The 27,981-nt window shown below is 41.5% G+C and overlaps 1 protein-coding gene across 2 annotated transcripts in view; it reads right to left on the bottom strand.

Moving 5' to 3' along the window:
• Positions 1 to 27,981, bottom strand: part of PTPRG (protein tyrosine phosphatase receptor type G) — a 367,775-nt gene that overhangs the window by 20,534 nt on the left and 319,260 nt on the right. For both annotated transcript variants that reach the window (XM_015875220.3, XM_085516326.1), the window contains 2 exons: positions 17,480 to 17,571; positions 7,685 to 7,776 (listed from right to left, as the gene is read on the bottom strand). In XM_015875220.3, coding sequence (XP_015730706.2) covers positions 7,685 to 7,776; positions 17,480 to 17,571 — 184 coding nt within the window. The remainder of the gene's footprint in view (positions 1 to 7,684; positions 7,777 to 17,479; positions 17,572 to 27,981) is intronic.

Below are 27,981 nucleotides of genomic sequence, written 5' to 3' on the forward strand. Positions count from 1 at the left end.
CCACAGGGAGCAATAACTACATTCACATTCAAGGAGATGAGATGAGCGAAGACAAAGAAGAATCAGGCAAAACCCTCAGCTGGTCCTCATAGAATTCTCATAGTTCCATTTCTATCACAGAATAAAACCCACACTACAGTGTGCGCTTCCCCTAATGCTGTTTGTCAGCTCCAGTAAACAGGGGACTCCTGATTATACACCAGACAGGATCGGTGCAGCCTCAGTCACAAACGGCAAAGCAGCATCATTTCCCTCTTACTTTCATTTAATGCCATTTTGTTTTACCTTTTATTTATTCATTTTCCTACATGTTGAAGTCGTGTAAAATCCTTGCTGTGCTGCTCGAGGTCACTCCTAAAAAATGCTCCTCCACTTCTGAGAAGCCTTACGTCAATCCCTACATCCCCATTCTGCTACAGAACTCTCCTTAGACATTATTAACATTGAAATATTTATGCCAAATGCGGCGGAGTTTAACACAGATGAATCCAGTCAGGTTCTGTGGAGAATACTCTAAAAAGTTAGAGAATTTAACAGGGAATTACATCCCTGCTAAGGAATTTTCACTGACAGTTTAAATACTACATAGTAAATGCATCCCTTTCTATTAAATTCTATAGGATTCTTCCATAAGGGAATTGTTGGTAAGGTTAATCACTTTAATTAACCTTTTTATGTTGATGCCGACTGTTTTCTCAGCTGTACGTGTTCCCAGCTGGCCAATACAAAGTTAAAAGAAGAGGAAGATTAAGCGAAGATGGTGAAAAACACAGCAGTGGAAAAGAAGGTCTGATGCAGTGAGAGCTGATCCTCTGAAAATGCCTTTTCTTAACACTGACTGTTTTAAATGAATTTTAATACTCTGGTAAACTGCTACAGTGCTGGATCCTGCACCCTGCCAAAGAACAGCAAAGGGGGACCGCTCAAGAAAAGCCTCCCCTTGCCATTGTGCCTCCTTGTTCCTTTTCCCTTGTCTTTTTTAACATCGGTGTAGAACAATAAAAGGCCATTTCACGTTCTGCCTGCCTGCTCCAGTCCACAGCACAAAGAAGGCACTGGGGTGCTGGGGCTGGCCAAACAGAAGGGGCTGGTGGAAATCCTCCAGCTTCCTGCTGGCCACTGCTTGGCTGGCAAGACATTCACCTGCATGTCAAACATCCCCATGTCATACCACTGCTCCAACCTAAGTCTGCAGGCAGACCACCAGGTCAGGTCTGATCCCAGCCTGTTCACTGCAGCCTTGACAAACCCTTCTGCAATTAGCACATAACTTCTTTTAGCACCTTGGAGCAGCACAGTGTCCCTTATCACCAAGTGCATTATTCACCCTCTCATATCAAAGGAATTTTTCAGCTCTGGGCTCTTTTCTTCAGCTTCCTCAGTCCTGCTTAGTCTCTTGTAGTGATTCTAAAGGCTGCTCCTCACGTTTAACTCTGCAGAACACATTACTGTCCAAAGATGAATGGATAAAGGATCTCATTCTGTCCTTTCAACTTATCATTGGCAACCCAAGAAACCAAAGTACATCGTTTCAATTGACTGTTAGTTACTGTAAAAAGTGTTCTAGTCTATGCTATTATGGCTAATTTACCTTTTAATTATATTGTCCATGCTAATGCTAATTGGAATTTGATACACCCAGGTTTAATGACCCATTTTCATTGCCTCTCTGAAACAAGTTAAAGATTAGTTTCTCCTAAACTTCAAAGAATTTCCATTTAAGTGTAAAATCAAACCGCTCCAGCATCTTGCTGGCAATATAAGGCTCTGAGCAGGAATTTTTGCCACAGTGAGTGAGCAGGAACTCGGTCTCTTGATTTGGCCTTATGCAGTGCTGCTGTTGTTTCTCATTAGTTCATTAAGGAGATGTCCTAGGAGGAGCTGAACTGTAAAAGCCTATGAATAGCAATGAGCAGGAGTCACGAACAAAGGAAGGATCCTAATCTGAAGGGCTAAATTAGATAAGATCCATCGCTACGTTTTGATATAATTCTGGCATTTTTCAGCACCAAAGCAGTTCGTTCATCCGCCCCTAAGATCATTTTTCATCTATTATTTTAATCCCAAATTAGAGAGTTCTGTGATAGTGCTCTTGCTGTTTCTTTTATCACAGCAAACATGAGGATGGCACACCAATAGAGACAGCAAACAGCATCTGAAGATCTCTCACAGGAACAGTGTAGATTTTTGCAATAATTTAGCACTAGTAAAAACCCTCTGATGGCACTCAAGAGAGAGGTGAGCTGGGGACAGCCTCGACAGAAGGGAAAATAAATAAACTAAAAGGACCAAACACAGGAATAACAGCAGTGGAATCATGAATAAAGAGTTAAAAATTGATGCAAGTGTGAGTGAGTTGAGACCGCCGAGGTGTGTGTGTGCTGCTGGGGTGTATGTTCAGGTGCTGCCTGCAGATGTGAGAGCAGATGATGGTGGAGCAGCTGCAAACTGCATCCTGTCCTTCTGTATGTATGGAGGTGGGAATATGACCAAGACTTTGCACTCCCCATGCGTAGCTATGGCTCCTCTGAGTGGGGCTTCTACGTAGAGACTTTTGGGAACATCACGAGTGACAGGCAGCCAGGAGGTATTGAAGAAGTGTGTGGATGTGGCACTAAGGGACATGGTTTAGAGATGTGAATGGTAGGTCAGGCTGACGGTTGGACTTTGTGATCATAAAGGTCTTTTTCAACCTAAATGATTCTATGACATCTGAACTTCTTTTGCTGTTTCTCTTCAACTTTATCTCTTAATTCATGCCAGCCTGTTGGTCTGGATCTGGCAATAAGGTAGACTCCAGGAAGGCCCTCCTCTGCAGGGGTCCTTCATCCTCCAGCTGCACAGTGCTGCGCTTCCCTTTGCTTTAACTGCAATAATGCACAGTCTGAGAATACCTTTAATTATGGCAGTTTTAGGTCAGGTTTCTAAAACATTTCCCAGTGCAGCAATGTTTGCTAGCAGCTCACATTTGAAATGGCATCTTTCTACTGCCAAATTCCTTGGTGTAGATACAGTAATAAGTACGAGTCTGATGTATGCTGTGTCTAATCTGTAAAGGATGCCAGTATAACTACACAGTGTTTTTAGTGTCTCAAGAAATGTGCAAAGCGCAGCATTATCTCAGTCTTCAATGCAGCCCTTCACAAGAGAATAACATTCCGAGGTCACTGGTTAAAGAGAGCAAACGACCCCTGCCCTGAGTCACAACAACAGTGAGAACAACACCAGCAAATCCCTGCCCCATCACTGAAGATATGGATTTATGTTATTTTCTTATGCTTAAGACATTTAGAAGAAGGTGCCACTGGAGTATAAAGATATTTTCATGTTATGTGATGAGGGAGCTAGACGGCCTGACTCCGAGTTCACTGAGCCGGTTCAGACTCCAAATTGGCAATGATTCATTGCACTCGGACAACCACAGGCAGGAGAGAGGTCTGCAGAGACGGCACTCACCCACTCTAATGGCTCCTGCTGCAGCGCTGACCGACTCACTTAGATTTTGGGAGGAGGTAAATAAAATCATCTGACCTCAGAAATCCAAATAGGGTATTATGTTAGAAGAATTCACAGTTAGCTTTGGGGATGGAGGGTGATTTCTTGGCTTAGTGTTCCATTCTCAGAGTGAAAGGACATGACTATGAAAAGAAATTACTGTGTTCTTCCAGTAACAGGCCAGGAGGAGGGAGTGAAAAGCTTTACTGTGGGAGGTGGCACTTCGCACTCTTTTTGATACAAGAATTTGGAGGGCACGTGCCCTGTGTAATCAGACTGAGTATCAGGGGAACAGAAGATGGCGAATGTGACACAAGTTTTGCAAAAGAGAATCAGAAGGGATTTCAGGCACCACAGCCTACTAAGTCTGACTGGTCTATGGGGAAAACTGCCAGACACTATAATAAATAGCAGAGCTAGTGAGTGCCTCTAATACACTGTGGAGGGGTCCCTGAGGAAGCCCATAGGCAAGGACGGTCTAGAAGAGAGTCACATATATGGATTTCTGAAATGTTTTTGAAAAGGCCTCTCAGAAAACATTACTTAAAAAACTGATCTGTTGTGGAGCAGAAGGAAAATTCCTCTTGTATACGAACAGGTAGTTACCACCTGGGAATCGTCAGCGTTCACATTTCTCCAGTGGGACCTTACAGGGACCCAATCTACTCATAAATGAACTGCAAAGGAGACAAAGTGTGTTCATAATACAAAATTATTCAGGATAATTTAAAGAAGAAAAAAAAACAACAGAAAAAGCTGTTTTCCAAGGGAAGCAGAATGATCTCCCAATACCGAGTGACTGAATGATAAAATGGCAAATGAAATTCAATGTTGATAAATGCAAAGTGATGTACTTGAGAAAAACAACCCTAACTATATATACACACTGACAGCTTCTCAATTTGCTATTGCCATTCAGTGACGAGACCTTGGGGTCACAGCTGATAGTTTTCTAGAGGTGTCAGCTGAGTGCTCAATAGTTGTTAAAAAACAAATAGTATGTTAGGAAGGATGAAAGTAATAGAAAACCAAAGAGAAAAGATCACTGTGCTCCTGCAGAACTCTGCAGTGAATCCACTCATTACACACTGTGTATAGTTTTAGTCTCAGAAAGGATAAGGTAAAGGAAGAAAAAAGGTACAGAGTGAGGAAGTCATCCTAAGCGTAGAATGGCTTCCTCAAACAACAGATCACTTTGGATTTCAAGTATGATGATTAAGCATCATACATTGAAGCACAGAGAATCATACAAAGCATTTATGTGAAAAGGGATGTACTTTGTAATGCAAAAACTAGGAGACACAGAGATGTTATCAGGCATGAGTTAAAACGAAAGTAAATCCTTTCTAGAGGAAGACATTGTAGAATTCACTGCTGTGGGAAGCTGGGCACCAGTGCTTTTAGGCACTAAGAGCCCACAAGGGTTCGAGAAGCAGACAGAAATTTACAGAAGAATGGTCTATAAAAGTCTATTAAACATAATGATGCCAAGAAAATTCCTGGCTACACCTCTCAGTCTCTGCTCAGTCTTGTCCCAGTGCACACAGGGAAGGAGGCACCAAACCCTGCCCCAGTGCTGCCTGGTGAAACAGGGCATCTCACCCTATATGCCATGGCAAAAGGGGATGGTGCTGCCTGGGAACAAGCCAAAAAAACTCCTTGAGCTTTTCTCAGCTTTAGGTTGAACAAATTCCAAGCTGAAATACAAAGATTTACATCAGAAATGAGCACGGATTGTGTGGACTTGAGTTCCAAAAGTTCAAGTTGCTCAATATTAAATTGGGCTGTATGTTTCTGGCTTGTATCAAAGACTGAAAATTCATGGGACTCAAAGGAAATCTCAGCAGCTCTTTGCATAGAGGAAAGCTCAGCTATCACCCGACAAGAAAGTTGGCTACCTGCACTACAGTTACCCACAGGGAATAAGGAGACAGATTGGATGTACTTTCCATCACAAGATTTGTGAGTTCCCAGCCCTTTTTCCCCTGCACATGAAACGCTTCCTAAGCACATTCAGGAAATATCTTGCTGTAATTACACTCATTGTAAGAGGAGGGAGGCAGCATTCATAACATTTACTTTTACAGGCACCTTCTTCATTTGAAAATGAACTCCACACAACACACAGCCAAAAACACAGGAAGAGATTCACACCAAAAACCAGACATCATTTCACCCACGGGGTCTGTGAACAATTTTGGCTTCACTCTTCCATCCCATCTCTGTGAATTTTAAGGCAGAAAATGTGGCCTCTGAAGTGTCTGCAGGGCAGAACATAACAATGAAAGGGAGCTGGGAGGTTGATCACAAACAGCCACCTTCTTGTTCCTGCTCCCTCTCTTCACTGTAGATTTAGTTTAGTCTTTAGGAGGCAGAGAACACAGTGACAGAGAAAACACAACTGATGCAGCTACGCTGACTTCAAAGGAGATGATCTAAATTTTGAGCCAGTGGGGAGAACAGAATTTGGTGTGTGCAGTGCAGATGGAGATTTAAGTTCCTGCTGAGGGGACCCCGCATTCCCAGGAACAGGACTAATTGGCTCAAGCCATGTCTCCTAACTGGTATTTCTGGTGTTGCACCCGCAGCAGGGGGCTCCGGGAGAAAGGGAAAAATTACAGCAGTGTTTTCTTTCCCTAAAACATGGGCGGAAGGTGTCCAACATTTGTTAATAGCAGTGATTTTGTGACAGCTGAAGCAAAGCCAGCTTAAAGCCAGACCAAGTTTACAAATGTGTTGGTGATTATTTTGAATAATTAAATGGTGTAAAACCCAGCTGTGATGAATAGCACTGGGGTCACAATTCATAAATAATTGAGAAGAGTGAGTTGCATTTGATCATCCTGATCAAATTCTACTCTCTGGAGAATAAATGTTTGTCCTGAATACCATCAACATTGTTAAATGCCTCAATATTCCTGCTCAGCCATCCAGCCAGCAGTCAATTGAACTAAATCACTTTAACACCTTACACATTTGCTTTCCTCATGAATACAAAATGTTTCTAACTTGCACAATGGTTTTTGGGCATCATACAAAACAGCCACTCTTTATAGACAGTAAACAAACAGCGACGATAAATGTTTTAAATGATCCCATTAAAAACAATTCCCACATACAGTCCTGTCTTTACTGCAGTAAGTAAAGAAGCTGTAGATATTAGGCCACCTATTTTGTTTCATTGCCTTGTTTGTAAGCAGAGCTGCCCATGTAATTCACATACATCAAACAAACACACCTCTTTTTTGCTGATGGGGAAGCCAGTACCCATAGCTCCAATGCAATTTCCTGGGGCTCCTCCTGTTTCCTACACTTCTCAAAGTTTGGCTGTGACTGTGATTAGACTGAATGCAAGAGATGTCTAAAAGCTGGGCAGAGAACACTGAATTCTTAGTACTCAACCACAGTCCATCTTCACACTATGTGATGTTCAACACGTTTTGGCAGTATGGGTTTGGTAACCCAGTCAATGCAAACTGCTTTCATTTCTTTGGAATTACCTCCAATTTGTAGCATGTTTATAGGTCAGAATCTGTCCTAGACAGCTAATAAGATGCAAATTTTAAAACAGTTACATTAAGCGAACACTCACAAGCAAGTCCTGAAGTCTTTATCTTCAGTTTTACTGTAACAAAACAACCAATTGCTCCCATAGCAGTGGAGGAAGAAGGACTCCAGAAACTGACACAGTGCAAATGGAGCCATAGTTTGGGGCTTTCACTGAAGACCAAACAGTATTATTCTCTCTCACAGTGACTTACTGTTTTGCTACTTTTGGGCCAAGGCCAAGTACCTACTCAGTGTGACTCGATAAAGCAAACTCTGGGCCAACAGGACTAAAATAAGCTGTACATTATAAGAGAAATACGGAGTTGAAAACAACTGCTTGTATCTTCATGTTGCAGGCATATAATAAAAACCGAGTATGGTTGCCCTTAGAGGCACTAATTGCAATAGAAGTCTGCCTCAGACCCTCTCTCTGTGGTGTGGAGAAACCTTCTGCAAACATCCAGTCCCAGACTGTTCATACCTGGTGACAAACTGGTCCTTCCCTCTCTCTTCAGATGCATTTTAGTATTGCATTTACCTGACATGTCAACATCACACAGATATCACACAGCCCCTTGCAATTAATACACAATTAACTTTAGGAAAACAACATTTTCATTAGTGGATCATTAAATCATACCTCAAAGTCTTCTGAGAACCCATGCTGGTTATTAGAATACAACTCACTGATGTGTTTAACAAACTGCTTGACAGGAATTGCTTCCATATCATCTGTAGAAAGAAAGAGATATTCAGGGTTGTTTCATATCTAAAACTCTCAGATGCAAACTTGGAAAATAAAGTACTGAGTGAACACATGTAGACCTGAGTTCCCAGATGCAGAGCTAGTTCAATATGCAGTAATAAGAAAGCCTGATAAATCTGGACAATTTTGATGTACATTCATATTATATTTCTAATTCTAAGCACTGCAAATATGAATATTGAGTCTATTCCCTGTGATTCTTATTTAAAAAGGCCAATTGAAATTCAAGCATTGTTTAGTTCTTGTACACAGTTTGCAGGTAGCTGTGAAGGGAATTATGACATCTTCTCTCCTTCCACGTTGTATAAAAAGAACAGTGTAGACTGTGTAGGAAAGCACAGATCATAATCACACCCAGTAAGTTTTTATCAGACTGAGAAGAAACGAAGAATTTTCTCCTGGAACAGAGAAATTAGTAACTTTTTCCTTTTTACACAAAAGTATATTAAAAGAGAGAATTTAGCATTAAATTGTCTCTGAGCTGAAGAACAAGGAACACGACACCCATGCTAATTTGAGCTTTCTCTCATGTCAGGTGTTATTCTTAACACTGAACACGTCTTCCACTGGACCACTTGCTCTTGCTCACCCCATATTCACTGATAAATAACCCACCAAAATTTTCTCAAAAGAAAGAAGCTAGATGCTTGACCCAAACTAAAGACAAACAAGACTATTACTAGCACCTATACCCATGGACAGATCCTAATAAATCTGGAATATAGGACAGCTGCCTTATTTCTCTCTCTTTCTCTCTCTCAGAAAAGGCATAGATGTTGTTATAACCACCACTGCAGTTGGTAGAAACACTGTGCTTGCCAAGATTCATTAGTTAATATTTTCAGTCTGGCATTTAGGAAATGTAAATTGCTATACAACTGTGATTACTTTCAGCATGTGAAATAATCTATCGCCTGATGGCTACCATTGTCTGACTGCATGATTTTATGGCAACACACTGGTATTTATGTATCCCATTTAATATTCTTCTGAAGATTGCATCCAGTTTATGTTTACTCCCAGTAATTCAGTGATGTATTTTTGCTCTCATTTTGCAGCCATATGGTTTGGTACTACAGCTGCATTATAATCTGGATTCCTTTCCTTTTGAACATCTACATTATGATAGAAAAAATCCAAATATTTCTACAGATACTTAGCAAAATTTAACGATAAATAAATAGATGTGACATTTACTGTATTCAGAGTGAAAGATCTTTGGCAGCTGAAACCCCTAAGCTGTCACATATGCTTTTCTTAGCAAAGGGTATGAAGATCTGTATGTGTAAATGAGGTTCTACTTTGGCAAGAATTTTATAGATCCAGCCCTGACAACCTGATTGCTCTCCAGTTGATGGCAGTTAATATTGACCATGTCATTACTTCTTTACTCTTATTTTATCAGGTAGCGCTCTGGGGTGGCTTTTCGCATCTATTGACATTTTCAGATTTCAATCAGCTCTCCTCTATTTTATTTACACGAGCCAATTGTTAAAGATATGTTTGCAATCTGATCACCTCCCGGTGTAGTAATGCTACTTTAATTAACCACATGCTCATTTGCTGAATAATAAAGAATTCAAAATATTTGACAAGTGTATGTTCATCTTAGTGAAAAGCTGCAGAATGTAGAAATGCTGGCACTTAGCAATATTTAAGTGCTAACATTTATTTTGTGTAATACTGAGTATATCACCATCTCACAGCAACATTTGTATTAATATTTTTGAAGCCAAGACACTTGAATGGAATGAGCGATACGAACAGCAGTCAATAGCAAGTGCCTGTAAAACAATCTTTCCTCTCCTGAAAAGTAACATCCTAAATTTCCCTGAAAATAGCTTGTGCGATGATAGCAATTTCACACACTGTCACAAGAAAAGATCCATATTTATTATTTTTTCTTGAGTAGTCTAGCCCAGCTGAGACCAACCAAGATCAAGGATTCGCTGTAGCAAACTTGAGCGTCCAATTTAATTTTGCAGAAGGTAGAATTTAATTTTAATTGTGATCTGTGAGCCAAAAAATACATCAGAGATAACACGCTCCCCAGTCCATTGAATCCCCACCAATTTCAAGGATGGGTCTGTACCAGAGATCCATGGCAAAATAGGGTTACCTTTCCTTTATCGTCATCGCTGCATGGTGGCAGCATCTCTCCACCTTTATAGCCACTGTTAATTCACTTCTCTGCTGTTCACTATCCTTTATTTTTCTTCTCCCATTTTCCTCTCTTGCATTTTCTCTTCTGCAAACACTCTGACTCCCCACAGAAGCCATAACTCAATGCCATTTCTTACCCCATTTGATAACATGGGAAACAAACAGCAAATAAACAGTAAATACTCTTGACATATGAGGTCACTGGGAGATGCAGAGCTTATGCTGCTGAAGTTGCCCACAAACTCAGGAAAACCATGTTGAAACAAATGTGATGTTTGATCTTTGGAAGATTAGTATCAGAACCACAAATGCCCAATAAGCACTTATGATTTCCAGCTTTTATACTGCTGGGATAATGTGGCCATGCTGACCATGAAAGGTCTGGCAGGAGAAGCCTGATGACTGGAGCTGTGAGAGGCCAGGCAACTCATGGCTGGGCAGGACACGGCTGCCCCCTGGTTGCTTGCCCATCTTGTCCCTGCTTCTAGTTGCAAGAAAGATGCTGTAAGACAGAGCCTATCACACTAACCAGCAGAAAAGGAAAGTGCTGATTTGGACCTGTAATTTTCTATTCGTGTCCTCCAACACCAAGCCCTCAGCCAGGAGCATTAATTATTCAAGCTGCGGTATATGTGCATGCTTACTTGTGGGCAGTTTGTTGGACCTCTGGTGAAATACTTACCAATGTACTCAGTACTCTGAAATGATATCTGCTCTGATGTTACCTGAAGACAGCTTTGACCTTCTCTAAGAAAAGCAACAGATGTAGCTAAATGCACAGAGAATATGCTTTTCCTTGCACTGTCTTCAGTCCAAAGGTTAACCTCCCCCCCTCCAACATGAAAAGAAGAATAGACTTTGATGACTGTAATTCTTTTAGTTGATTGAAGAGATTAAGGAATCCTATAATGGCTAATTAGGAGCCTTAATGGATATTCTGTGTTTATTTCCTTTTGCATCATATACTTTTTCCCATCCAGAAACCAGAGTGACATCTGATATGGGCTGTATGATGCTTACATCTTGCAAGATCCACACATTCTTCAAAGAGAATAAGGAAATGTTTTAATAACATACCTTCACCTCTGACACCACACACATAATTACAGCTTTTTCTAGCTTGGATTTAGCAATCTGTTGTATCAGTGTAAGTAAAACGTTTCTGGATTTACATCATTACAAAATATGAACTAGATCTGGAACCTTACTAGTATGCTCAGACTTTGTGTTATGCAGAGAAAGAATGGAAAGGAGCAAAAGTCTCAATACTTTAAGATAACTATATTTATATAGATTTATATAGATGTAAATATATAAAAATATTATTATAAGCAATGTAATTTATAATAAAATTATCTACAATCAGATACTACTGAAGCTGATAGACGGGGCTGTTTTTCAGTACCATCTCAGACAATGAAAACTTGGGTGGAATTTCCATCTTTACTTGCAAATCCACGTATCTGAATGGAGTATCGCAACCACAAAACTCAAGGGGAGCACAATGCATCTCATTCCCTGCTAAAAAGGAGAATGCCAAGAAAAAAGGTGTTTGTTTAGAAAACATGGAAGAGGAAAACCTTCACTTATACCTCATTTTCTAAGAAGTGGCAGCAGACAGTGCAGAATGAATACACTTTTTTTGGATGACAGGCACCTTCAAAAGAAGCCCGAAGTATGAAGGAGCAATAAAGTTAGGACAGGGTTACATTTAAAGTTTGGACAATTAGTAATCCTACCAGGAAGGATTTTCCTCTACCTCCCACTTAATAAGCTGCCTCAAAGCACTAGAAGCCAATTGCAAAAGAAAAATGGAATATTGTATCAGAGATGGCATTTCCACATAATAAGATCTAGGAGACACTTTGACTCATTTATAGCCTGCGAGCTCACTGGTTGGTTTAGGGGTATTGGAGTGGAATAGACAGTTTTGAGTCAGGAATTAATCCAGAAGGTCAGAAGCAAAGCTCTTCTTCATATTACCTTGCCTAGTTTGGAGTTTGGGTTTCTCTGAAGACTTTACATTTGATACATTTTGGTATGAAGATTCTCCCGTGTCTTTCACAGTGTGCAAAAATGCTTTTGTTTTTTTCAACTATTATCTTATGCACTCTACTAAATCCAATACACTCCTTATACCTTATGCCTTACTTTAACATGAAGCTTATTCCACCACAGTTCAACAGCCATTCCATATGTACTAGGTGGAGTGAAGGCTGGCAGAGCTATAGCAAAAGCTTGCCTTTACATGCACTACTGCAGAAGTAACTACATGGAGTGCAATTCAGCAGATTCATTTCCACAGCCAGTAATGGGGCACTGAGTGCCCAAACTAAATAGGATCCATGCAGCCATATCAAGCTATATCAGAGTACACACAACACACCGGGATGTAGAGCCCCAATAGGTCTGTACCTGGTGTGTCTCTAGAAAAGCAGCTGATCATAAAGAATAATAAAAAGATTAATAGCACACCCTTAGGTGCAATTCAGCCCCAGCTGAGGCCAAGGTTATTGAGAATGTCCCATCAAATTCAGTGAGCTCAGGTGTCCACCCCTGGAGAGAGGCTTAGAAAAAGACTTCTGCATCTACAGATCATAAGCAGACTCTGAAGTGCGCACATTTACAGGGACCAAAAACTTCACAAACAGCTTCAGATTTTGGCAATGATGGAAGCTGAAATTGAAATGTTTAAGCAGGCAACTTCACTGCCAGCTCGTGCCCTAACTCACGCCAGTACTTGACTCCACAAGTAATCCCATGCGTAAAAATGGGAGGTGCCCCACTTTCTTCAAAGGATTTTAGATTTAATGCACTTGAATTACACACATTTATACAGCCAGAGCCTTTAATTCCACAGCACAATGGCTTTCCTTGCTTTACTATTTAAAATAAGGATGCAACTGAAGCCATTATATTTCATTTGGAATAACTCATTTTTCTGACTGATCACATCTCTTTCTGTATAAAGAAAGGCCAGGAATATAAGAACAGTTTTATCTGTATAACACGAGTATTAGTTGATTTATGATACAACTAAGTCATTTAAAAACTCTTAATACTGAGAAGGTCTTTGCTTTCTGTGGAGTTTGTACCTGCACACATACTAGAAAAGCAATACAGTTGGATACAGCAAGCAGAGCAGTAGGAGCTCAAACTACCCGCTGAAAGTGTCATAAATCTATATTTATAATCAAAGTAATGTCATTTAGATAAATGAAGATAAATAATAAAATACTGAGAGTTGATTATGGGGGATACTCATCCTCATTAATGATCACATTTTTTAGTTATTTGTTTAATCAAGCATTGTTTTTAATAAAAATGTCTTTCAGTGTGGAAAGACATGGAGCTGTAAGCACACCTGAGTGTCCTGATGAGGCAGGACACTCTGAAAGAGGAACACAGAATCCTTTTCTGCAAGATCATTACGAATTATTGGTTATAATGAAGTCAAATGAATACAAGGGCAAATTTCTGGCAAAGGAGAGACACGTGAAAAAGCAGAATATGAAGAATCACCTGTGTAATACTGTAGCTACATTCATCTCTCTTGCTTCAAGATTTTATCTGCTACAATGCTATTAGCTACGTGTCAGTCAGGAATATAAAGATGTTAATGATAAAATTTTATATGTGTCAAAATAAGAGCTCAGTTTAAATCTGCTTGTACAAATCTTAGATTAGGCTATCATTAATTATAAATGTAATAGCAATACACTTCTTCCCTTTAAGCAAAAAGCCAATTTCAATCAAAGAGAATGAAACAATGAGAATTTTCCATTAGCACAGTCATTAAACATGATCTTATTTAGTACTGCCTGCTAAGGAGCACAACTCAATCACACACATTTCCATCCTCTGGTCCCAGCTGTGCCATTAATTACATATACTTATTGCATTTAAGGCTTAAGCACGTGGATGTGCAACTCTGGAGCTCTCTGCAGTCCAGCATGACAGTTCTTTGAAAAGGATCTGTTCACATTCCACATGGCCACCATAAAAATGTGTTTGGGTCATTCAGTCAACACATGAAGCCTCCGTTTCAAGTACCGTTATTAGATCGCTACCAGGAATTGTTCTGAGCACTACAGGAGCAGAGCTGGTGGCAGAGAAAAAAGGAAGGTGAATGTTCCTTAAAATACCTTGATATTTTCCTGGCGTCAGAGGACGGCTGTTTGCAATACTGCATTCATGAATTTAATTGAAGCCGAAGATAGGTACAGCTCACAATATGGTGCTGGAACATAAATCCACAGGGAGCAGAAAGCAGGCAAAGTCTTAAACAGCTGAAGAGCACTACCTCTGTGCTCAGAGAAAAACTTTATGCCCTTGAGAAACAAGTCCTCAGCCTCAGTCAGCACGTCCCTCTGTACCTCAGCAGCCCCTGGCACGATGACTCACACAGTCACAGTCCCTAGCTCTGCTCCTCTGCCTTGGGATGCACCTTGAGACAGCCACATCTTAGTGAAAAACAGTGAGACACCAAGGCTCAGCTGGGTGCAGTTTCCTTGTAAAGTGAGATATCTCTTGAAGAATTATAACAGTGTTTATCCTGCAGATTCTATCACTAGTTATTTTAAATATACTAAATCAGAAGCTCAAATACTAGTGAAAAACAAAGCAAAACAAAACAACAGCCCTAATTTACTGCAATGCAGTGCGCATTGTGATCCAAGCACTGGGAAGTGCTTCTGAGTCTTGCAGTCTAGACCTGGCTGAAAGGACTGGCATCACACCTGAGACATTTTACTTATATTAAAAATGGTGAAAGACATCCAGAACAATATGCTGAATGAACCAGCTGCATGGGCCAGCTGCTCTGTTCTTTACGAGCTGTGTTTCTCTGGACTGTTTTTTTTTTAATGTGGAGTTTTGAGCTTTGCCTTGGTGTCAGACCTCACCTATCTCTGTACCGATCTCAGGACAAGTCCTGCTGGCAGCAGAACCACAATGCCTGTTGTACCTGTGGGCTGGAAGAGGAACCTGGAAAGCCACAGCACGTTCCAGAACAATGCACAGACCAGTGCAGAAATGCTTTGAACAAATGACAGGGGGAGGATGAAAGAAGAACTGGTGCTTATTACCATCTATGTTACACAGAGGGACAATTCTGCACTGCAAGCACGGAGCAAGTCTTGCAATAAGAACAAAGGAGGACTGATAGGGTGTCTTTTGTCTTGCAGCATGTAAAACATACAGCTTTGCAGCTACGATGCTGCTGCTACTCCCATTCAACTCTACCAAAATGGAACAAGTGCAGATGCAGCCCAATGGAAAAACAAACAAATGGGAACAGGAGCTGGTTTGCTGAGGGAGATTATGCGCAGACCAAGTGTGTATCCATACGAAGATGATGTATATGCGGCCAAAATGGACTGGGTACATTGGGCAAAGAAAAAGTATATAGGGAAGTAATTTTGTTTAGTTGGGTTGTAGGGATGGTTCAGAATTCTGCCACTGATTATAGATATGTCAGTCAGGCACAACGCTTGTGTGAGTTTACATTTACTCCTCAGCTGTAATATCCAGTGGTTGACTCAGCTGATGACATCTTCTTTGTCCCATGTTTCTCCAGATCAAGTAGTGCAGATAATTACGAATAATGATAATGATTTGGGTCTCAGAGCAAATTCGCACAGCTAACCACATGCCTATGGGTGATGTGGCTTCATGCACAACAATCAAGCGTGTGTGCCATGGGAAGTGAAGTAGATAATGAATAAAACCATTCCAAGACTTTTTTTAGATTTTGGACCTGAAAAGTTATGCTGTGTATCTTCTAGAGTTGTGCTTTAGAATTCACAGATCCAAGGAAACAGAGGGTATGTCTAAATAAGAACAGAATGTAGCAAAGAAATAAGAATGAAAACAACTTCTGAGTATGCCAGCAACGTCCGCAGAGCAGAACAGAGACACCAGCATCACTTCCAAGACCCCTCAAGCTGTATCAGGACATCACTGTGCCTGGTGTCTGGGCCCATTTATGGGCCAGGATGAGCCAACCCCAACCAGCTACAGCTCCCTGCACGCTGTGGATAGGGCCTGGCCAGTTTGCAGACATCTTTAGGCACACTGCTCTGAATTGCCACCAGCGAGGCTGCTTGCACGTAACTGAGAGTAGAAGTTGGTCCACTAAACTGTAGGTGGTACATGCATGGCTCCACAGGGATCTATTCCAGTATCTTTTTTAAGGATGCATTGTCTAGGGTTTCACAAGCTAACGAGATCACTTCAAAAAACATGCTTTTGAGAAAACGCCACTTATATCTTAATGTTGCAATCCATGTAGCAAAATAACACTTTCTCACATGCTTTGGCAGCTACCACCAGAAAATTCCAAGGGCTTATCAATTCATCAGTTGCAATTAGTTCAAAGGAGAATTTTGTTATTTAATTTCTTGAAGAAGTTTCAGTGGGTGGCCTATGCAGGAGCAGCAACTGATGTCAGAGAAGAGTATCATTTAGCAGGGAGAGCATCGGGGGAAATAGGAGTCTTCTGTATCACCAAACATAGGAAATGTGTGAGAGAGCCTCAAGATATTTTCAGGAAGTGCCTCCGACCTTTGGAAAAAGGCAGCATAGCTGGAATTTACGTCTACTAACTTTGAGCCTTATTATAGACCACCTGTACAGGTAGCAGTTAATAAACAGAGGGAGGTACTTCCAGAAGGCACAACTTCCACTGTGCTCACACCGACATGTAAATTACAGAATATGACAAAGAAATTCAGAACACCACCTTAAAGTGACAAGTACAAACATCTGATAGGTTGAGGTCAATTCAACATTTTGGGTATGTTAATCCTGTGCATGAAACTAAGCAACATCAAACAAGTCAGTGGCTGCAAAGGCCATTATAACACCGAGCTGTTCTCTCTCATCACTTCTTAAAGGGAGCTGAATCCTCAATAATTCCCAGTGGAAACACCTCATTAATAGAATACAGTGCTAAACCTTGCAACCAGCCTCGCTCTCGACATAGTTGAGGGGAGAATTTGACCTTTGATAACTTGATTAATACCAAATTAACAGATGGTTTTGAACTTCACTTGAGACTGTGTGCTTATCTTTGTGTCTTGCTTTCTTCCCTGAGACCCAACAGACACCACCTCAGCTCACATCAAAAGTGGGGGGCAAATGCCCACATCTCAAGCGAGAAGTGGAGCTGTGCATTCCTTGTCCCCAGCCCACCCCAAAGGAGCAGTTGGTTTCACTTTGGATGCGATGTGTTGATGTTTTTAAGAAGTGTTGCTTGTGCTTTTGACATTTTACAAAGGTTATTCTGCAATTTCTATTAAAACAACATGGGAGAGATGCCTATGGAAAAGTACAACGCTGGTACTCACAGCCCCATTACAAAGCACCTTATATTAAATGCTGCAGCATCAATACCACCATTTATTTTTTTTTAACACACAATTTATCACAAGTACAATGTCCTCTTCTTTGTGTAACCAAACAAGATTTAAAATAGCCAAAATATAGGGATTAAGTCCACCTTACCTGGAATAGGTATGATGGGAATACTCTCATTGGGGACCACGCGGGGTGAGCTGCTGTCTTCCACATAGAAATGGGCAGTCTGAAAACACTTTCTGTTAAAGGAGAAAAAAAAAGAAGAAAAAAGGTTCAGGGTATGAAAAAGCCCCAAATTTTGCACATTTGGCTTTTCCACTACTGCTCCATACTTACAGATGTTACAGTTTTAAAACATCAGTAGATCACATATTTGAGTTCTCAACAGTTCCAATCCTAATTCCAGACATTGGTGTGCTCTAATTCATTGACAGCTGACATCCACCCACCATAAGTGCCACTGCATATTATTCTGACCACTGAAAATGAAAGTATACTCACAGAAGTCAGTGGTTGCAAAACAGGTTTCAAATACATCGTTCAGAAACTGCGCACAGGAATCATTCAGCACACAACTTAAGCCAAATCCACCTAAGACACAATATTTCCAGGCAACATACACTTACTGTAAAAGTTTCTGCTATTTAACAGTGGACAGATGGTAATACAGCATCTGTAACTGGTGCATGTCACAAAAGTTCTGCTGTAAAACTTATCCTTCAAACATTACTGTTTGTATTATAACACTGGAGCCACACAACCCTCACCCCATCCTCCTCCTGCAAACTTGTATGACTACAGAAAAACACGACAGACACTTTGCTTGGGCCCCAGGACTCATCACTGAAAAGGCCCATAAAGAATAGGAGAACATAAATCCACCTGACTTTCTTTACCTGTATTTAATGCAAAGCAGAGAGCACAAGCTGGTCATCACAGAAAAGGTACTGAGCAGAATAACATGAAGAGATCCGAGGAGACTCTGCATGGTGATGTTAACTGAGGCAGGGTTTTCCAACACCAGCGTCACTCCTCATTGCTGACTTAATGAGCTGCTTGAGGCTGGAACTGAATATTTAATGAGCCTTGCTTGGTCTGAGCAGCTATTGTGACAAGAGAAGGGTCTGCTCTCATCTGTCAGGGTGCTTAACAATGGCTTCCCATGGCAGAGAGATGCCCCTCTGCACCCCTAATGAACTGCTCAACACCTGGGCAAAGTTTGCAGGCGACCTTCCGAGCTGCACCTTTTGTCAAGTGTGCTGTTTCTCTTGCATATTTGCATGGAGTGGCTTACAAGTTTCTGCCTTGCAGTCTGCTCCTCTGTAATTTGGGCATTGTGCTCTACATAGAGAGCCCACTCTGTAGAGCCGGCTTTGCTGACATGGTGCAAGCAATTTGTGCTGCCTTTGTTTCCTACATCTATACGTGCCAGAGAGCAAAAAACTTGCTGAAAAGCAAACCACTCTCTCAGGCAAAACCAGAAGCTAAAATAACCATGGGCACTTGCTTTCTGCTTTCTATGCATTTGTACTTTGTTCTACACAATCACGGCGCTTTATAATGCGAGCACATGCTGCAGCAGCACAAGTACAACTTAAGACAATACAGAAGCAGGAAAGAGCATATTTCACAGCATGGAGTAACTGTCTCATAGCAGCTTTCTATTTTCAGACACGACGTCTTGCATTGTGCTGAAGTTAGTTATTTAGGCAGTATGCTTTTGTTAAGAAACACCATAAGGTGAGTTCACACATGAGGATGCAAGATGCACAGGAGTCTCAGCATTCAAGCACAACGGTTAAACTCCCCCCCAACGCTTGCTCCCCATCCTCCTTTTTTTTTTGGCAGCCTTTATTTTGGACAATGCACACCCTGGGGGCACACAGCAGAATAAATCAGTCACACAGAAAGAAGAAACTATGAATATGAAACAGGCAAAACGTTCCCGATTTTGATATATTTGGGGCTCTTTCCCTTGAGTCAATACTACAGAAATCCTTGAACTGCTTCTCCTTGTAATGAAGGCCTTAAGAAGGTGTTTGATAAAAGGACAGACCTTTACTTAGGGATTTACAGGATTTTTTAAAGCTGATGATGCTTAAGAAAAGCAATTATTTTTTGTAATTTGCTATTTTAGACTCTGGGAGACTCTGATAGGCTGCCATTATGGTTTTTTAATGCAGGCATAAGATAGCTTCTCCTTAATAGCTTCAAAACATGTAATTGTATTGCATAATCACACGGTGTGATACTGTAAAGCCCACGGTGGTGATAGCTGGATACCCAGAGCAGCATATCTCTGCTGAGCACAACACTGGAATAACAACATATTAAATGAATATTTCACACAGCAAAATTCGCTGCAATCATTAATGTCATTAACAATTCTGTGTTTTATGCCCGGTAGACTTTCTGTAGCTGTTTTTGAAAAGACAACCAGCACACAATTTGAATAAAGGACTTCTCAGTTACAGACACCACACTAAAGCACACCCTTATCCACATACATCACACAGCATGCCAGATACAGGCAGATTACATGAAGACACGCCTCACAAACTCCTTTTTCAACCTGCTCACTGTATGCCCTCCATGTTTACCCCTGAGCTCACTGAACACAGCCTGCAATGTCCACACACCTGGTGTCTCCCCCATCTCTGAGGTTCCCAGTGACAGTCTGAGGCAGCACTGATGGGACTCAGCTCTATCCTGCATGAGTTTTCCAGCAAGTTTTGCTCACTGGACCTCAGTCTTACTCTTTCACCTCTCCTCTTTGCAGCACCAGGAAGGAGCATCCATCCAAGGGGTGCCACACAGACATCTTCAAGCACTGAAGTTTGGGTTATGGCCATTTTTCAGCCTGACCCACTAAGGAGTTGCCTGGATCCACGAGAAGCCTCTTGCAAACCCATCTAGTTTGATGCAATACATACTGATAGCTGGGACCCAGGCTACAGGAAGCCATGTCAGAGAATTCAGTATCTGCCTTCTTCCCCAGTTTAGGCTGCTCCTTTCTATCTCCTGGCACAATCCTCTGCCCATTACCCTTCTTCGTACACAAACCTTAAGTGGCAGCAGTTGCTAAGGCTACGAGAGGAGGCTGCAGTAAATTTGTGTGTCTATGGGAAGGGCTGCAAAAAAGTAGGTATGAGAGCAGAAAATTGCTTGTTTCAAGTCACTGGACAAGCAGCCACAGAGAGAAGTGGGAATGGAAGAAGGGCTAGACAATGTGTAAGTCTACATCTGCTTTCATGATGAGCACTTCAGCTTGTAATTTCTAACCTGTGTGTATACATGTCAGGCTGCTTGTGCACGTGTGTCCGTTTGCTCAGAAAACCAACACAGCAGAAAGAAACATATATATATATAAATATATATATATATATTTTCCCGATAGATGCAGTCCTTACTGAATGAGCAGTCCCAATGTCAATAGCATCTGCGAGGATTACAATTTTAGCAACTGAAACACTAATTTTAGAGTAATCCTACATTCAGCATTGGCTGAGGAAAAGCAAATCACAGCTTTGATTTTTCACTTCCAAAAGATTTCAGAGCCCCCACATATTTCCTGCACTATACCCAAGAGTCAGTTGTCTCTGAAATACGCCTGTGAGCAGTGAAGCACACCGTTTTCTCTAGCCCCATATGTTTTTTTGGCTCCTTTTCCCTAGGGTACAATAACTGTGCGAGATGGTGGCGATCAGACACACAATTGTCACATATGGACAGAAAGGCAGAAAGTACAACACTGCGAGATTAGCATCTCCCTGGAGAAGGGGCAGAGGCAGGGGCTGGAGAGCAAAGACAACATTAGGGAGTGAGTGCATCCCCCTGCACCCAGAGTCTTTTTGCAGAGATACTGACAGCGCTTTATTAACGCAAACTAGCAGAACGTTAAATGCAGAGCAGCAGCACCTTATTATCACACTGCAGGCAAAAAGAATATGCCGAGAGATGGTCCTGATTAGCTGGGTTAGATGCTTGTTCCATCTCCGCTGAACAGAACAGCAGATTAGCTTCAGTGAAAGATGTCTCGTGAGATTTTGACACTCCAAAAGGGTTTCCTTGGTTATTAGTTAATAAAACTCAAGCAGCTTCTCCTTTATACTCATCTAAAAGCGAGAGAGAGACAGCCAGATCACACCACGGCCTGAAAGCATGGATGCATTTCATTTTCTCATAGAAGATAATGCCTTTGTGTTTAGTTAATTTTGCCTCCAGTACAAACACACAGCGTGTGCTGCAGTCCATGGAGGTCTGGGAATAGCTGGGAGGGCAGCATTTGGCCTTTGCTCCATGCACTCAGCCTTGCAGCATCCCCTGATCTGTGCTGACAGGCGAGGGACTCACACTGCCCAGGAGCAGCTGAGGCAGAAGGAGAAGCAGCAAGGGATTGCTGTGGTGGGGCAATCAACTGCCTGCACAGTGGCTCGCTGGCACCATCAGAACAGCAGCTGAACGTGGGAAAATATCAAAGAGGAATGCTTTGTTTTCTGGGGACGTCCAAGAGCTGTGTCCTTCCACACATGAAGCAGTGAGTGGCATGGCCATCGATCACTTGCACGCGAGGGATCTGCTCTTTCTTTCCACATAAGTTTCTGTTGGCTGCAGCCAACACGTATTCCCCCTCCAAGGCTACGCAGATTTATTCTTTATTTCTCTAATAGCACCAAGGAACTCTACATTTCTTTGCTGCTACTCAATTCTTGGGTCATTACCTCCTAAAGCATGACCAATTTGGGGCAGATGGCTTGAAAGGGTCCTGGATGCCTATTCACTGTCATCAGTGCAGGGCAAACCTTGTCCTCTGGGTACCCTTCTTCCAGAAACTGCCTCCCACAGATGGAAACTCAGCAGAATGTACATTTGTTAATGAAGAGATGCTGCAACCACCCCACTTTCACACACAGCCTCTGCCTTATGGGCAGGACAGACTGAGCAGAAGTCAAACCAAGATCTACAATGGACCTTCATACCAGGCTTCACAGGACAGGGCTTGTACTTTATTGAATGCAACCTGGATACAAGCATTCAACCACCATGACCCTCCATCCCAAGGGGGGCTGCAAATAACGACCAAATAGGGCTACAAAGACAGGAAACTGTCCCTTTCACTACCTCTGCGCATTCATTCTCACTTTCAATAGAAGAAAAGATGCTTCAGATTCTCATTGAACTGTTTTGCATGTTTTCCAGGAGACACAATTAAGATTGGTTTCTGCTGGCACCAAAAAAAGAGTATGTATGCAGTCAAGTGTACTAGTAACACATGGCTCTGCACTTTAAACTAGCTTCACTATTTCTTGGCAAGCATTTGTCACTGTCAGAATTGGCAATGACTCCTCAGAAAAGAGCCACAGACTATGAAACAACAGAAGCGCTGCAAATCACGACCATGTCACCAGCAGAGCAGTGGATGGGAGCCTGGACAACAGCTGTCTGCAGTCTGCACTGCTCTAGCTGGGGTCATCAGTCACTGATTTTTATGAGCAATAAAACTGACTCAAGCGCTCAGAAGAAAAAGAGAAGAGAAAACCACACAGAAAAAGCTGATCTTATGAATATGAATAAGTGAGCAGCATGGAGCTCTGATATGCTGTTCATTGTATCAGAGGGACATCTGCATTTACTCTTTTTCAGCCAGAAAATGGCTTATATTGCCCCAATTTTCCACAATTATTTTCCTTCTCGGGTCTTAATGCTTAACGATCAGAATCTGAAAGCTTTCTACAAAAGAACCTATGCTGTGCAGGAACAGTAACGCTGTGAGGGCTGACTGAACTTGAGCAGTGGGAGGATATCCAGAGCAGGAATGCATAAAAATTAGGACAGCGAAGGAAAGGTGATAAAGGTGGAAAATTTCCCCGTGACGTTCCTGCATTTCCCTCCTGAAACCATTTGCCTTCTCCCCAACAAGGCAATCTCTGCCTCTAATCTTCTTGAGCAGTGCTGCGCATCATACAGAGACGGTAACTTGAGAGGTCTAGACAGTACATGGATAGATTTCAGAAGTTCACAGCTGCCAAGTCCTCGGCAGACAGAATGGTGAGAAGGAGGCTGTCCCTTTTCCAAGGGTTTCCTCTGAGCAAGGAGGAAATGCTTTCTCACACCAGTGAGCTGTGGCACACCAACATACAGCTCCATAGAAGCCAAGAGGCTCCAAATGCTAAATGATCAGCAGTCCAATTGCACACAATTCAAACAGAGAGAAATAAAGACAAGATAAAAGCTGGGAAAAGGCAGAAAAAAGTTAAAAAAACCAAAGGTGGACAAAACTCAGGGACCATATTTGGGATGAAGAACACACCGCTGGTAGAATTCTCCATCTGAAAAACTAATCTGCAAACAAGGCAGGGGATTTTTGACACAGAAAGACAGCTAATTTAATATTGTCAGCCTAAATTTGCCAGCTGACTGCACAGCTCTCCACGAAATTAAAAATCCTCTTCTCCCTATCCTCTGAGATTTCGATGGCAGCTTCCTGCACCAAAAATACACACCCATTTAAATCACGCATGGTACTGAACTCAGACATGATACAAGGAATAATCACTTTAGAAGGCTACACAAATGGCTAAAGAGTCCCAAAATGACAACACGCACCAAGAGGAGCTGCTTTCAAGTCCTCCCCCCTCCGTCAGCTCTGTGACCGGAAAGCGCCCAGGTGGCCAGTGTAGAAAAGCACTTAGAAAGCTCTTTAATTGCAAATTTTAAGTGGATAAATCTTAGTTTAACTCGGCACAAACATTTTCCACGCTTCCTTCTCCCATCTTCCTGTGCTCCCTGGAGAATGGCAAAGGCAATTGTGAAACCTTATTTGTGATGACACTTGGCCCTGTAACACTTGGTAGCTAATTACTCTCCTGGTGACCTCTGACAGGGCTAGCAGCATCAGACCTTCCCTCCTGCTTTAATCAATACTCACAACAGCTGTGTTGGATACACTCAGCAATTTTACAGATGACTGAGTGGGTTTACTCATCAGTATTTTCTGCTGCAGGAGAACAAGCTTCCTGGTGAATGCATTACCATTCAAACGTTTAATGTCTTCAGGCAAAGATGGGGTAGAGAAACCTATAGGTGGTATCTTAAAATGGTTTAAAAATTAGGCATGCTTTTAAAAACCAAAGGGAAGACTGACATTCATTTTCCACTCTCACAGGCAACTATTTATTTAATGCAATGTTTGTGCCACAAAACTAGAAAAACAGATGAAAACAAAGACAAGCTTTTCCTTAGGCAGTTCCTATGAAATGCGTACTTCCAATGCCCCAAACATACTGTAATCTTAAAAAGGAACCTAAAACTTTCTCACCGATGGAAGCTAAATTTAACTGAGTGAAGAGTCGTTCTGTAATCACAAGAACTGCAGCAATCAGAGAAGATTGCCTCTTACTAGAAAGGAGCTTTTAGTAGCACCTCTAAGAACACAAAATTGGGTATACTTGATATTATCATTTCAGGACATGAATTCCCTTTAGGATGAATCTCAGGAGAGGAAAGAATAAAAACAGAGGGTAGCACACCAGGAGGTTAAAACGCAGGTATTTTTAATGCAAAGCGTAATTCATCTGGATGAAAACTGTGTTATAAGAAGCACGATATAGACAAGATCCCAGCTAAGACAGGACAGCAGAAACTTTTAGTTTGGAAAACTCACCTAATCCCTCAAAATGAAGAGCCCTGCTTTTCTCTTTGCAACAAATGTTATTTCCTTCTTTCAAATGAGACATCAAGACATTAACTGGGAGGTATTTTAGGTATCCCAAGGCACAGACTGGAGTCTAACAACACAAGGATGTACCAGCAACCTCAGCATAGATTTCCTGTTTTGAAAGCCATGCCCGTCTTCAGGCAGAAATGCCACAGTTTGTTAAACACAACGAAATACTCAACGGGAAGCTCCCTCATCAGACGTACCCACTTGCACCTGGACAAAACCTTCATGGGAGAACTAGGAAGATTTCCCAGCGCTGCTGGACATAATTCATGTTCAGAATATTTGGGGCCAGGGGGAAAATACTGAAAGTGTGATTATTTCCTTCCTCTTTTCATCACTGTGTATTCAGGAGGTGGGCCTTTTTCACTATCCATTTCAAAAAGAAATTGCTACTTAAATTTTTTTAATGTTCTATTTCTTAACTCTGTTTAGAACACAATTAGACACGGAACAAAAGGACACCTTTAGAAGCATAGCACAAAGGAAAAGAAAAGAGCAGCTGGCACCAAGAGCAGAGAAGCAAATTATTTAGTACCTGGGAGATAATGAGAATGCTGAAAAACACTCCCTAATGGTAGTGCTCCGCCAGAGCTGTGTCCGTCACCTCATCACACTAATACGGACAGACCGGGTGGCAGCCAGCTGCTCCTCCCTCCCCACCCAACTCCCTGAAAGCAAAGATTTGTATGCTGCCGAATAATAAACCTGGACAGAAGTCCTGAGGATCATTAATCTCGCTATCAATCAACCCATTTGGAGATTCGCTTCTTGCTGCTGTTGGTGCTAATGTGGCAGCAGCTCAAGAGCTCTGGGGAAGTCTAGAGTACCAGTGTCTGAAGGATTGCTTTAATGAGTTTCTTGCATTCAAAGGTTAACAAATGTGATGAGGAAACAAACTTCGGAGACAATAACATACCGAGCTCTTAACCAAACCACTGAGGATACTGCACTGTGTATTCTGCTCCAGTATGCTGAATGCATCTCTAACAAGCTCTGCAAAAACATGAGAGTCAGACCCCGATGACCTGTCTGGTATGCCAGGAGAGATGCAGGTACACAGTGTGAGCTCTGCCTGCTCCAACACACCTTAGCTGCTCAGCTATGTACCTTGGGCATAGCTCTGCATGAATAGGAGCTATGCTGCAGGGAAGCAAGTTGTATTGCCTGAAGTAGAGCTCTGGTCAAACTGGATAATCAGTGTGGTATAAACATATCCACTGGGTTCCCTTTGCTGAAGACATCAGACCCACATCAATTAACAGATCAGCATAAATTGACCCTGCATCAGTAGGATCCATCCAGCAGCATTTGCATTAAGCACCTCTGCAAGAGCGTTTCTAAAAACTGAATAGTATCAATGATAGCAAGAACATCAAACGAATCCCAAGATAATATTGTAAGAAAAAATCTAATGAATATTCCAAATTAGTATGCAGTATTAAGCATACTTAGGCATAATAAAGGAGCACATAAAGTAAAAACAATGCATATTTTAGATTATTTTTTCCATCAACAAAATAAGCTGTAATAACAAAATCTAGAAATATTATAAGCAACGAATGGAGGCATAATCCAGTACACCACAAGGCAGAGGGGAGTACCAGGATCATCCTGAAATACTTGAGATAAAATGAGAAAGAGTTTTTTCTTTCAAAGAATTTCTTAAGAAAAAGGACATCTTTGAAGTTTCAGGCCTGTGGCTCATTTAAAGCCCCTTGAATTTTAGTGTCAAGGAAACACTCATTTATTGCACATGGAGAATCAAAGCACAAGGCATATCAGAGAAGTTATCATGAAGTATATTGACAAACCTCCAATTATAGAAGAGAGTCAAGAACTGAAAAATCACAAAGCAACAGATGTAGAAGAGACTTTACTTTTAAGAAATCATTTAAAACCACTCTGAAGATAGGGAACGCTTTCATCCTCACAACAAGCTCTTTTTCAGTGTGCATACGCTTGGGCAAGTAAACCACTGCTTTCCTGTTGTCTTAATCAGTGCATAGATGCATCTAGCAACAAAATGAACCACAGGGAGGAGGAGATTTAGTTTCAAGATAAAAGTTCAATGCAAATAAGAAAAACAGAAGAAATTCAGTCAACCAGTGTTAATCATTAGACCCCTTAGCACCAGATACTGTTCAATGTATTTTCTATTTACAGACTGTTCTTATTTGTACTATTTCCAAAGCTTTAATCTACCTTTTACTAAGCTCTTTATAACCTTTTCAGCGTTGACAAGTGTTGGACTGGAGGAAAGAAGGAAAAAAAAAACAACACACAAGAATGGGAGTTTGCATATCAGAAATACTTATGGCTGCTTCTCAGTGTATGAAGAATATGCCTCGGCATATCAGGCACTTGCTCAGAAGTCGACATGGAAATTAAAAGCAAGCTCTTGTCTCAATGTTTTCTTTTCTTTTACAGCATACAAAGTGACACGGCTGCAAAGGCAGGCATGCTATCCTGGAGGAACGTGGGAGATGTCTGCTGCTAGGCAAATTGCTCAGTGCTGACACCTTTACCCATTTAGGTTCATTTCGCTCCTACTGTATTTATGCACTTCATTTCCATGTTCTTAAGAGATCATTAGTGCAACTGAGAAACAGGTCAAGAGATGAAGAAGAGCAGCTCTCCCTATGGCCAGCAGATGTGCATGAGTAGGCCAGTAAAGATTGCTCCCAGCCCTGACTGGGGCCCTGCTCCCACCTCAGCCATTTCCACCTTCATTGGTAACTGGGATCTGTAGTAATAAGCCTTCCTATTTTATTCCAATAGTTTAATTCAAGGAGTTTTGTGAGCTAAAAATGCTTAAAATGCAGACTAAACAGCAGAGTATTTTGCCACTATTTCTGGTAGTTTTGTCCCAGACATTTGGTTTCAGATCTGTGATTTCCTGTCGAGAACACACAAGTGTGAAATACTT

This window comes from Coturnix japonica, chromosome 15 (assembly GCF_054131305.1).
Source record: "Coturnix japonica strain WE chromosome 15, WE-NBRP24, whole genome shotgun sequence".
In the NCBI taxonomy this organism is placed as follows: domain Eukaryota; kingdom Metazoa; phylum Chordata; class Aves; order Galliformes; family Phasianidae; genus Coturnix; species Coturnix japonica.